Raw genomic sequence first — 12,864 nt, forward strand, 5'->3', positions numbered from 1 at the left:
TAGAAAGTTAGCTACAAGAGACAGCAGGGTCATGGTATCAGTGATAATGCTTTATTTTTGTTTGGTTGGGTTTTGTTGTGTGTGTTTTTTAAAAGATGATATGAAATCAGTTATGGAAAGACTGAAAATGATGAAAAAGGATAAACCAAGGAACAAGTAAGAGGGCCACCTCTTATTTTGGGTCTACAGGGAAGAAGGACAAGATGGATGTAAAAGTAGAGTTATCATGAATGAAGCAGAAAGACGTTGAGGAATTAGATCTTCTCAGTTTTCCAGGAGGCAAGGTAACTCTTAGAAGGTCATAGGGTAGGATGAGGTTGGAGTCTTGAGAAGGTAGAAAAGAGAGAAAACACTTGCTCTGGAATGTTCACTAGGAACTCAGCAAGCTAATAAAAGTAGGAGCTTAGAAGAAGTTCCAAGACATGAAGTTTCAGTGGGTCAAGCCAGCCTTGTGCTCTGGCTTCATCTGCAATCTCCGTCAGTCTAAGCGAGAGGAGAAAATTGGCTGAAGGTGAGAGTCAAGGGACTCTCTTGGGAGAAAGGTAAGTAAGTCCCCACTTTAACTAAAGTTCGAGTGGGAGGGAAGACAGCCCTAAAGTAGCAGACCACACAGTCTGGGCAGTGAGTCTTGGTAATGGGTTAAATGAGTCTTGATATGGGTTAAATGGACTGGAGAAATAGAGGAGGCTGGGTCAGCTGTGATAGAGAAAGCAGCTTTACCTGGTGGGGCCGGTGGATAGGAGAGGTAAGTGGTGGGCAAGGAGGCTGTGGTCATAGGAATTAAAGGGAGAGAGTACAGATGAAAACTAGGATATGTAACAGTCTAGGCAGTGGCCATGACCCCGGGAAACTAGTAAGGAAAAGGCCAGTATGTTTACTCCTAACGGAAGGAGTCCTGGGTAGGAAGCAGGGAGACGGAGAACATGGAGACTCAGGAGCATCAGAGTCATTTTTTTTCTGAAGACTAACCCCAGCCTTACTCTCCAGAGGGACCCCTTAGATGCCAGTAGACAAGTAAGAGATCAGAGACAGGTCAGCAGGAGTGGGGCAAAAGAAAAGGAAGGCTGGAGACTCAGGAGACCAGTGGGCTAGAAGGCAATTTCAGAGGGAGGTGCCTAGAAGTGTAAGCCCACCCTTCTGATGAATGCCTGCCTAGAAACTCTTACTTCCCGAGGCTTGGGGGTTAGCTGCCCAAGTTCCATACCTATTCCCAATTCCTGAAAGCCCATAAGTACAGAGATGGTCCTGGGGAGGAGTGACTGGATGCGAGACTCTGAGGGGAGCTGTCCTCGTCCCCATGCTCTGTCTGCCCTGGCGTTGAAGCCCTAAGGCCTGATCTGAAAGAGTTGGTGACTGATTTATTATTCACCCAGGGCAGGAGCTAGAGAAAGGGGAGAGAGCAGTGAAGAGCCAGCTCTGGGTGTCAGTTCCTGTCGCCACTCTAAACTCTGTACAAACCTGCTCTACCCCTTGGTGCTGGAACTTACAGCCAAACATGAGAGCTCCTCCCCACCCCCCACCCCCCACCCCCGCCGCCTCTTTTTCTTTCTAAGCCCTCCGCTGTTCTTTGCATTTAGTACAGGAGAACTGTTAAGTATGCTCTCAGCAAACATCATAAAGGAGGTCCTGTTCCAAAGGCCAACGTCAGCTTGAGCCCTGCCCCCAGGTAGGATATCCTCCCCATGGTAAGACTCAGGGCTCCCTCTGTACCCCAGGGCTATACACCAGTTCAACAGTGCCATGCCTCCGGCTGCATGTGGGGACCCTGGTCTGCAGGCTGTCTGGGATTGAGCCCTATTTCAGCACGTTGGTAGGCAAGACTATCCTGTCTGAGAGGAAACCAGGAAGTGGGTGTGGGCGTCACATATGTCATCCTTGGCATCTGTGATATGCCGGTGCTCCCCACTTCCCGATTCTGGCTATCACCATCAGATACATCAGACCAATCCTGAGATTACCCCAGCTTCTCCACCTCTTCAGTCTAATGCTCGGGTCTGGCTGAAGGAACACATGCTATACAAATGTGTGTGGGGAAAAGGTGGAGAAAAGGTGGAGACTGCGTGAGAATTTTAGGAAACCTTGTAGGATCAAGAGACAGGACTGATGGCCCCAGGAAGGAGACAGAAGCAAAGAGAAAGAACAGTGGCTGTTACTGCCTTTGGCTAAAAAGGGGAGGGCAACTGAAGGGTTTAATGAGAGATGGGGTCACACATGATGTACCTGGTTCCTCTTAATCCTCAGGGTGTGGGCCTCTCTCCAGAGTCTGGGAAAGAGGAAGAAGCAGCCATATTGGGGGTAACTTAAGTTCCTTCACCTCTGCCCTGCACCCACCCTTTTTCCTCTCACTTCCTGGCTCCCAGGGTTACAATCTATCTGCCCCAGGGGCAGGGAAGCCACTGTCCTGGTGGGTGGATGTCCACCTGCAGCTGCTTTCCTCAGGCAGGGACACCAGTGCCAGGGAGGAGGCAGTCGTGGGGGGCTGAGACCCCCCACACCTGCACAGCTGCAGGAGCTGGCGTCGATATTTGTCCCCAGTGAGCAGGTAGAGCACGGGATCCAGGCAGCTGTTGGCACTGGCCAGAGGCCGAGTCACTTTGTAGACCACGTTGACAATGTTCAGCACCCGGCAGTCAGCTTCCAACAGCCTTGACATGTAATAAATGGTGCGGGTGATGTGGAAAGGCACGAAGCAGACAGCGAAGACGGTCAGCACCACAGCGATGGTGCGGAGAGAACGCAGACGAGAAGATGACTGGGCGGCCCCTGGCAAGGGCCGATATAGGCGCCGGGCCATGAGCCCATAGCAGACAAGAGTGACCAGGCAGGGCAAGCCAAAGAGCAGCCCCATGACGGCCGAGCTGAAGTGCACGTAGTGGTCAAACTCCTCGGGCCGAGTGGTGTCATGGCACAGGATGGTGTCCTTCTTGGTGCTGGTTGTGACAAAGAACAGGTTGGGCACGAGGCAGCCGGCGACGACCAACCAAACCGCCAGGCAGAGAAGGCCTGTGAAGCGAGGGCGGCCCCAGCGCAGTGCCCGCAGTGGGTGGCAGATGCCCAGGTAGCGGTGGATGCTGATGCAGGTGAGGAAGAGGACACTGCAGTAGAGGTTCCAGTAGAAGAGAAAGCGGATGAACTTGCAGAGCCCAGTACCAAAGGGCCAGTGGTTGCGGGCTGCATAATAGTAGATGAGGGTGGGTAGTGACAGCACATACAAAGTATCTGACAAGGCCAAGTGGAACATGTATGTGGCCGTTGCATCCCAGGGTCGGAGGCGAAAGAGGAAGAGCCAGAGGGTCAGGGCGTTGAGGCCTAGGCCCAACAGAAAGACAACCGAGTAGCTCACAGGCAGCAGGATGAACTTGAACTCCTCATTAAAACGGCAGTCCAGCTCTGCCTCACTGTCGCCAGGATCTGGGCTGGGGCCTAGGGCTGTGAGCAGAGAGGACCCTGCACTGGCCATGGTCCCCCTAGAGGTGGAAAGGGGAGAAGTGAGGGCGGCTGGATTTTCCAGGCCTCCCAGCCCTGACCTGAGGCCAAAGAGCAGAGAATGAGGAGGGCCATGACTGAAGCATGAGGAGTAGCTGAGAGGAGTATGTCCGCACGCAACTCAGGCCAGGCCAGCCCCTGCCCAAGCCCCCCTGGTCCAGCCTGGGGAATGATGGGCAGCACGTGGTGCTGGGGCCCAGCAGGGCAGGCAGTGAGTTTGGGTTATTCTCATCCTGCAGCTGACTCTGTCCTTCAGATCTTGGCTAGCCAAGATAGGGTGGAGGCCTATCGAGACTATTCCATGGGCGAATATGCCCGGACCCAGACTGTCTCCTAGCCCATTCCAACATTTGTCCACATGGTGGCTTTACCTTTCCCCTCACCCTGGTCCCAGTGTCTCCACACTATAGTTACTTTTGACGCCTTCCCCCAGCCTGGTCCAGCCCAGGAACCCCATCGCCACCCTCACCCAAGAAACTTGGCATGTCTCCTACCTGGTCCCCTTGAAGCTGAGCCCAGCTGACTCTGTCACCTTTCCTCTTGGCAGCCAGAGGGCATATCCAAGAGGGCGGGTTTGGGGGTGGGGCCTGTCCCTCCTCCTGGCCTGGGAAATCCTCAGAGCTAGAAAGGCCCATCGAGATTATCTAGTCCAACCTACTCACTGTATAGACTGGGGCCCGGCGAGATTACTATTTAACAGTTTCTAAATGACTGTAGGACGGAGTACATAAGGAAACATCCACGTTTATAGATCAAGAGCCAGGCCACAGGAGATGACTAAAACTACAGGGAGATCATATAAATCTGTATAAGTGAGCAGAAACATGGGAAATGAATGAATGTTAACATGGGCAGAAATGCAAGATAACACACGGAAAGATTTTAGAAAACCTATACTACTGATATAAATCTTAAGTCCGTGTGCATATAATTATAAAAATGCTTATATAGCACTTACTATGTGCAAGGCACTATTCTAAGTGCTTTACACTTATTGATGGCCCCATAGGTTCTCTATAAGTACAATTATTGCCCCACTTTGCCGATGAGAAAACTAAGGCACAGAGAATTTATTCTGCTATTTAGTGGTAGAGTCAAGATTTGAACCCAGGCAGGCCTGCCTTTGACCCAGGCGCTAGTCTCCATGTACTTAATCGCTATGCTTAGTTGCCTCTCTGAAGTCACTGGCCATAATCCAGGAAAAAGATAAGCAAATGTTTACTGAGAGCCTACTGTGTGCTTGGTCCAGTTCTAGGTACCGGTAGTTCACCGGTAGTGAATAAAACTGAGAAAAACTCTCATTCTAATGGAGCCCGCATACTAGTGGGAGGGAAAAGAAAAGAAAATTAACAAGTAAAATATATAGATTGTAATCATTGCTATAGAGAAAAATAAAGGTGGGATGGGGACTAGAGAAGAGAAGACAGGGGAATAGAGAGGGTTGTTTCTTTAAATATTAGGGTGACTTCAGATAAAGAGCAAGTGGTTGGGAGGAAGGGGAAATGTAGAGACAAGGTCAGAGAGTTTGGCAGGGACCAGATCATGAAGGTCCTCAGGAACCATTGCGAGGACTGCTTAGCTTTTACTTTCAATGAATGGGAAGCCATTGAGGGTTTAGAAGAGACAAGTGTTGGGGTCTAATTTATATATTTTTAAAAGATTTTATTTATTTATTTTAGAGAGAGATGGGGAGAGAGAGAGATTGAGAGCGCACATCCCTGGGTGGGGAGTGGCGGAGACAGAGGGAGAGAGAAACCCAAGCAGATACCCCGCTGAGGGCAGAGCCAGTCCCGGGGCTCGATCCCACGACCCCCGAGATCACAACCCGAGCGGAAACCAAAAGTCTGACGTTCCACCGACTGCGCCCCCCCAGGCGCCCCCTGATTTGTACTTTTAAAGGGTCACCGTCTAGCTCTATGTTGAGAATAGACTGCAGGACTGGGGAAACAGAAGGAAGACAAACAGGAGCTGTTGCCAATGGATGATGGTAACTTGGACCAGGTTGGCGAGGGTGATGGGAAGCGGTCAGATTCTGGCTAGATTTTGAAAGTAGAGACAACACAATTTACTGATGTGGGGTGTGAAAGAAAGAGAGGAGTCAAGAACGATTCCAAGGTTTGCAGCCTGAGGAGCTGGAGGAATTGAGTTACTGTTGACAGAGATGGGAAACGCTATGAGAGAAGCAGGTTTGGGGGAAAACTGGGGGGTACACTTTTCAGCCTGTCAATTTCCAGACGCCTACTGCACACGTCAGAGGAGGGGGAGACGAGGTAGTTCACTCCTCCCCCAGGATGCTAGCTGACATGCCTCCCTTACAGACCCCACCCCTTCCTACACACCACCCCTCATCTCACTCTACCACTCCAGGAGACTCCAGTCTGAATACAGCAGAGAAAGTACAGAAGCCAAACCTAGACGTTTGAGAGTTGAGTGCCCAAGAATGCCAATTTGTTGGGAGCTCTGGATCTGGGGCTCCTGGGGCTAACTAAGTTTCCAGGATCGTGGGGGTCTTCGGCAGAGGGGGCAAGCTTTGGGCCTGGAGGACTCTGAGGGTGAGGTGAGTAGTGCTCTTGGGGAGGGAGGTGCAGTCTGGGCAGAATCCACTCTGCAGGGAACTGGAAGCAACGGGGACTCTGAACCTGATCTTCAGGCTCCTGGGAATGTTGCCCAGCTGGATTCTGGGAGTGAGAGGAGGCGGCAGGCCTGCAAGGGAGGCTCTAGAATCTGGGATCTAGATCTCCTGGAGGCCCAGGAACCTGGATAGGGGAAACATGGAGATCCTTGCCGTGATAAAAGGGAGGCGTGGAGGAAGCAGTCATAGCCTGGGTCCTGGACAGCGGGCTGCCATGATATCGCATACGAGGCCCAGGTGTTTGGAAGCAGACGGACAGGAGTTCGAATCCTTGTTTTCCCAAGCATTAGTTGTGTGATGCTGGACACCTCTTTGTGACTTAGTTTTCTCTCCCAGTGAAATGGGCATAATAATACCAACCTTGTAGGGTTTCCCGAACATCGAATTGGTCAGTAGGTGTGAAAACACTTTGTAAATCATGAAATCCTTCTCTTTTTTTAAGATTTTATTTATTTATTTATTTATTTATTTATTTATTTATTTATTTATTTATTTATTTGTCAGAGAGAGAGAGCACAAGCAGGGGGAGCAGCAGGCTCCCTGCTGAGCAAGGAGCCCGACGCGGGGCTCGATCCCAGGACCCCGAGATCATGACCCGAGCCGAAGGCAGATAGATGCTCAACCGACTGAGCCACCCAGGCACCCCAATCATGAAATGCTTCTAATCATAAGGTATTTTGCGTTATTCCTTTGCTCCTAGGAATGAAGCTGATCTCTTCAGAGGCGAACACGTGTGATTCGAGGCGTGGCATACACCCAAGGGCTCCCTCCAGTGTCCTCCACACTAGAGAAGCTCCTGCTTCAGGCTGGCTCAGCTCCAGCTCTCACTGCCGCCACTGCCGCCCAGTGGCTACTTCAGGAAAAGCCTTCGCCCGACACCGCCTGGGCCAAAAGGAAGGATTTGTGCCTTAGGAAATGCTGCAGGCCAGACTCGCTGGCTTCTGTGAAAGTCTTCCTCACTTTTGTTTCTGTGACTTTGCATTGCTCTGGTCCTCCTAGTCCTCTGGCTGTCCCTTCTGACCTCTTCCCTGGCTCCTTTTTGTCCTCCCTCCTCCGAAGGTGACCTTGCCCCCAAGGCTTACCCCTAGAGCTTTTTCTCTTCTCTCTTCTCTTCCCCTCTTCCTCCTCTCCTTCCTCTTCCTCACTCTACCCTTTATCTTTCCCGGTCTCCCTCTTTCTCTCTCTCAACATCCACTCTCATGATTTAACTTAGAAGTTCAAAATAATTACAATGACCAATGAGACTCCAGCATAGAGATGTCTCTCTAATCAAAATGTACGTCTCTCTCACACTCTTACCACATTTGATTCCTGCTGAGCTTATGGCACATACCACAGACTGTACAGAATTCCACTCCTTTGTTTTTGTCCATTCTCTCCCACCTTTCCCAGCCGCACACCAGACCCAGAGGTCCTTGGAGACAAGCACCTTGTATTATCTCTGTCTCTCCCAAAGCCTTCCCTGTAAAGTTATAATAACATATGTTCATGGACATTGGGGAGGGTATGTGCTATGGTGAGCGTTGTGAATTGTGTAAGACTGATGAATCACAGACCTGTACCCCTGAAACAAATAATACATTATATGTTAATAAAAAATTTTTAAAAAAACATATGTTCCAGGTGGGTTTTTTTTTTTCCAAATTCTACATCTTGCTGTCTAAAAAATGCCTTCCGATTTAGAGTTAAGGAAATAGATACATTGCACATAGTAGGTGTTCAATAAATGTTTACTGAATGGATGAATGAATGACTCAGTTATACTTTGTTGAAATGAATGATTCCCACAGCTAAGGCCTGTATATATTGTTTACTGTAGGACAAACCCACTTGCGTATCTCATTGATAATCTAGAATTTAGTATGTCAGGCAGTTTATTACCTTCTTCCCTCCTGCTATCCTTCTGTTCCCCTACTCCTCCAGTCTTTTCCAGTCCTCTTCCTCTTGGCGCCTCACATCTAATATTCATGTCTTGATGACAGTTTCTCTGCAATGTTTGCTGTTTCCTTAGGGCCTAAAGAGGGAAAGTGGGGAAAGGCATGGTTTCTAATCCCTTTCTCTGAGTAGGGGGGTAGAAAGCAAGGAGAGGGAGGGAGGAGGAACAGAAGAAGGAAAGAAGGAGGGACGGAAAGAAATGAGGGAGAAAAGATAGGTGAAATAGTGGGGAGACTGCAGGCCTTGGAGTCAGACCTAGAGTTTAACCCTGGCTCCATCACCCGCTAGCTATATGACTGTAGGTTAAGTCTTCCAGACCCTCCATGTCCTCATATGTGGAATGAGGATACTAGCACCTATCTGGTTGTGAGGAGAAAAAGAGGCAATGCATGTAATGCATCGTGTCTGGTGATTATCATCCTCTTCATCACCAGGAATGAAAATACAGGTGAATTTGGAGGGTGTTGGAGATTGGAAAGTTCACTCCAGTTGCCTAGGTTTTCTTTATGACGTGAAATAATGACATGGTCACCTGCTGAGAATAAGGTGCAGTGTGGAATGGAACAAGACAGTCACTCAAGCTTGACAGCAAGGAGCTATAATTTGAAACCCTGGGGCGCCTAGGTGGCTCAGTCGTTGGGCGTCTGCCTTCAGCTCAGGTCATGATCCCAGGGTCCTGGGATCGAGCCCCGCATCGGGTCCATTGCTCTGCGGGAAGCCTGCTTCTCCCTCTCCCACTCCCCCACTTGTGTTCCCTCTCTCGCTGTCTCTCTCTCTGTCAAATAAATAAAATCTTTAAAAATTCTGAAACTCTGGATAATCCAAGCTTATTAATAAAATCAGGGGAAAGTGACTGGCTGCATATAATTGTGTCCAAGATAGTGTGCCCTTTCGTTCTTTATCTCCAGCAAGGCTGTTAAAAGCTTTAGAGTAGAGACTAGTACTGCTGTATCCAGCACCTAGGACAGCACAGGAAATCTCTGTTTCTACCATTTGATTCCTCAGTCTCCTTTCTATCCTCCCCCACTGAGACAATGCCATTGTCCAGCTCCCACTTAAGTCCGCTGATATGCTTTCAATTGCAATAATGGAACATTCCAACTCGGCTGATTTTAAAATGAGGAAATTTATTATCTTGCATCTAAGTCCAGGAGTGGGCCGCTTTGGGTTGTCTAATTCACCAACTCAACAATGTCACAAAAAATTCTGACTCCATCTTTTTTTTTGTTTTTTTTTTTTAAGATTTCATTTATTCATTTGTCAGAGAGAGAGAGAGCACAAGCAGGGGAAGCGGCAGGCAGAGCAGGCAGAGCAGGTAGAGAGAGAAGCAGGCTCCCCACTGTGCAAGGAGCCCAATGTGGGACTCGATCCCAGGACCCTGGGATCATGACCTGAGCTGAAGGCAGATGCTTAACCAACTGAACCATCCAGGCATCCCCTGACTCCATCTTTCTGATCTGCAACCCTCAGCATGTTGGTTTAGCAACTCTCAGGGTCACAAGATGGCAGACGCACTTTAGGCATTGCATCCAAACATGACAACATTCGATGGTAGGAGAAGAAGGCCTCTCTTCCTGTGGGTTTACTGTTATTATTCAGGAAACCTTTCCCAGAATCTCCCTAGCACACTTCCTTTCACATCTCAGTGGCCAGAATTTCTTCATGCCTATAACTAAATCAATCACTGGCAAGAGGGATGAAATGGCCATGACCGGCTTAGGAAATGGAGATTCTGCCCATAAGAAGGAAGGGGGAGGTGGCTGGTGAGTTGACAAACAATTCTGTCTGCTACAACCCCTTACTGAATAACCCACCCTTTCCTCACTTAGAGATCTGATCATCACTTCCTAACTGGAAGGCCTGGCTGGGAAAAATCACTGGGATGTGCAAGTGAGGTGGGTAAGGACCTGAAAATACTTCTCCCTTCAATATATCATAGAGGCCAGAAGCTCCATAATTAGAGATGCATTCCTTTGCCTTCTTACTCTTGCTTTCTCAGAAAATGCAAATACCCTTTTTCTCAAGTTTTTATTTAAATTCCAGTTAGTTAACATACAGTGTAATATTAGTTTCAGGTGTACAGTTTAGTGATTCAACATTTCCATATAACACAGGGCGCTCATCACTCTAAGTGCCCTCCTTAATCCCCATCACCTATTTAACCTGTCCCCCAACCCACCTCCCCTCTGGTAACCATCAGTTTGTTCTCTATAGTTAGGAGTCTGTTTCTTGGCGTGCCTCTCTTTTTCCCTCCTATGTTTGTTTGTTTTGTTTCTTAAATTCCACACATGAATGAAATCATATGGTATTTGTCTTTCTCCGGCTGACTTATTCTGCTTAGCATAATACTCTCTAGCTCCATCCACATTGTTGCAAATGGCAGGCTTTCATTCTTCACTATGGCTGAGTAATATTCCACTGTATATATATACCACCACTTCTTTTTTTTTTTTTTTTAAGATTTTATTTATTTGCGAGAGAGAGAATGAGAGACAGAGAGCATGAGAGGGAGGAGGGTCAGAGGGAGAAGCAGACTCCCTGCTGAGCAGGGAGCCCGATGCGGGACTCGATCCTGGGACTCCAGGATCATGACCTGAGCCGAAGGCAGTCGCTTAACCAACTGAGCCACCCAGGCGCCCCATATACCACCACTTCTTTATCCATTTATCGGTCAATGGACATGTGGGCTCTTTCCATAATTTGGCTATTGTTGATAATGCTGCTATAAACATCCGGGTGCATGTATCCCTTCAAATCAGTATTTTTGTATCCTTTCGGTAAATACCTAGGAGTACGATTGCTGGATCATAGGGTAGTTCTATTTTTCACTTTCTGAGGAACTTCCATACTATTTTCCAGAGTGGCTGCACCAGTTTGCATTCCCACCAACAGTTTAAGAGGGTTCCCCTTTCTCCACATCCTCGCCAATACCTGTCGTTTCCTGTGTTGTTAATTTTAGCCATTCTGACTGGAGTGAGGTGATATCTCATGGTAGTTTGGATTTCCCTGATAATGAGTGATGTTGAGCATCTTTTCATATGTCTGTTGGCTGTCTGGATGTCTTCTTTAGAAAAATATCTAGGGGCGCCTGGGTGGCTCAGTCATTAAGCATCTGCCTTCGGCTCAGGTCATGATCCCAGGGTCCTGGGATCAAGCCCCGCATCGGGCTCCCTGCTCCGCGGGAAGCCTGCTTCTCCATCTCCCACTCCCCCCTTTGTGTTCCCTCTCTCGCTGTGTCTCTGTCACATAAATAAAATCTTTAAAAAAAATAGAAAAATATCTATTCATGTCTTCTGCCCATTTTTAAAATCAGGTTATTTGGTTTTGGGGTGTTGAGTTTGATAAGTTCATTATAGATTTTGAATACTACCCCTTATCAGATATGTCATTTGCAAATATCTTCTCCCATTCCACAGGTTGCCTTTTATTTTTGTTGATTGTTTCCTTCACTGTGCAGAAGCTTTTTATTTTTATGAAGTCCTAATAGTTTATTTTTCCTTTTGTCTCCTTTGCCTCAGGAGATATACCTAGTAAGATGTTGCTATGGCCAATGTCAAAGAGGTTGCTGCTGTGTTCTCCTCTAGGATTTTTATGGTTTCAGGTCTCATATTTAGATCATTTGTCCATTTTGAACTTGTTTTTGTGTATGGTGTAAGAAAGTGATCCAGTTACATTCTTTTGCATGTTTCTCTCCAGTTTCCCCAACACCATTTGTTGAAGAGACTGTCTTTTGCCCATTGGATATTCTTTCCCTGCTTTGTCAAAAATTAGTTGACCATATAGTTGTGGGTTCATTTCTGGGTTTTCTATTCTGTTCCATTGACCTATGTGTCCATTTCTGTGCCAGTACCATACTGTCCTGATCACTGCAGCTTTGTAATATATCTTGAAGTCCAGTTTTGTGATGCCTCCAGCTTTGCTTTTCCTTTTCAAGATTGCTTTGGCTCTTCAGGTCTTTCATGCAAATTTTAGGACTGTTTGTTCCAGCTCTGTGAAAAATCCTGTTGGTATTTTGATAGGGATTGCATTAAATGTGTAGATTGCTTAGGGCAATATAGATTTTTCACAATATTTGTTCTTCCAATCCATGAGCATGGAACGTTTTGCCATTTCTTTGTGTCATCTTCAATTTCTTTCATCAGGGTTTTATAGTTTTCAGAGTACAGGTCTTTTACCTCTTTAGTTAGGCTTATTCCTAGATACCCCATCGTTTTGACTGCAATTGTATATATGGGATTGATTCCTTGCCTTCTCTTTCGTTGCTTCATCATTGATATAGAAATGCAACAGATTTCTGTACATTGATTTTGTGTCCTGTAACTTTACTGAATTTGTATATCAGTTCTAGCAATTTTTTGGTGGAGTCTTTTGGGTTTTCTATATAGACTATCTTGTCATCTGCAAATAGTGAAAGTTTGACATCTTCCTTGCCTATTTGTAAGCCTTTTATTCATTTATTTTTTTGTATGTTGTCTGATTACTGTGGCTAGGACTTCCTGTACTATATTAAATAACAGTGGTGCGAGTGGACATCTCTGTCTTGTTCTTGACCATAGAGGAAAAGCTCTCAGTTTTTCCCCATTGAAGATGATATTAGCTGGGGATTTTTCATAGATGGCCTTTATTATGTTGAGGTATGTTCCCTCTAGCCCTACTGTGTTGAGGGTTTTTATCATGAATGGACGTTGTGCTTTGTCAACTACTTTTTCTGCATCTATTGAAAGAATCATCTGGTTCTTACCCTTTCTTTTATTAATGTGGTATATCACGTTGATTCATTTGCAAATATTGAACCACTCTTGCAGCCCAGG

General features: G+C 47.1%; 1 protein-coding gene across 1 annotated transcript; it reads right to left on the reverse strand.

The window, feature by feature from the left end:
• Positions 1–2,171: 2,171 nt before the first annotated feature.
• On the reverse strand, positions 2,172–3,460 carry P2RY4 (pyrimidinergic receptor P2Y4). The gene has a single exon (XM_045895333.3). It carries the CDS (start codon positions 3,458–3,460, stop codon positions 2,363–2,365), a length of 1,098 nt encoding a protein of 365 aa, XP_045751289.1. The 3' UTR covers positions 2,172–2,362.
• Positions 3,461–12,864: the final 9,404 nt, after the last annotated feature.

This window comes from Mirounga angustirostris, unplaced genomic scaffold, assembly GCF_029215605.1.
Source record: "Mirounga angustirostris isolate CCGP_5_RB_7025 unplaced genomic scaffold, mMirAng1.0.hap1 SCAF_11, whole genome shotgun sequence".
NCBI classification, from domain to species: Eukaryota; Metazoa; Chordata; class Mammalia; order Carnivora; family Phocidae; genus Mirounga; species Mirounga angustirostris.

Coding starts and splice junctions, on each gene's coding strand:
- P2RY4 (XM_045895333.3), bottom strand. CDS start 3,460: ATGGCCAGTGCAGGGTCCTCTCTGCTCACAGCCCTAGGCCCCAGCCCA.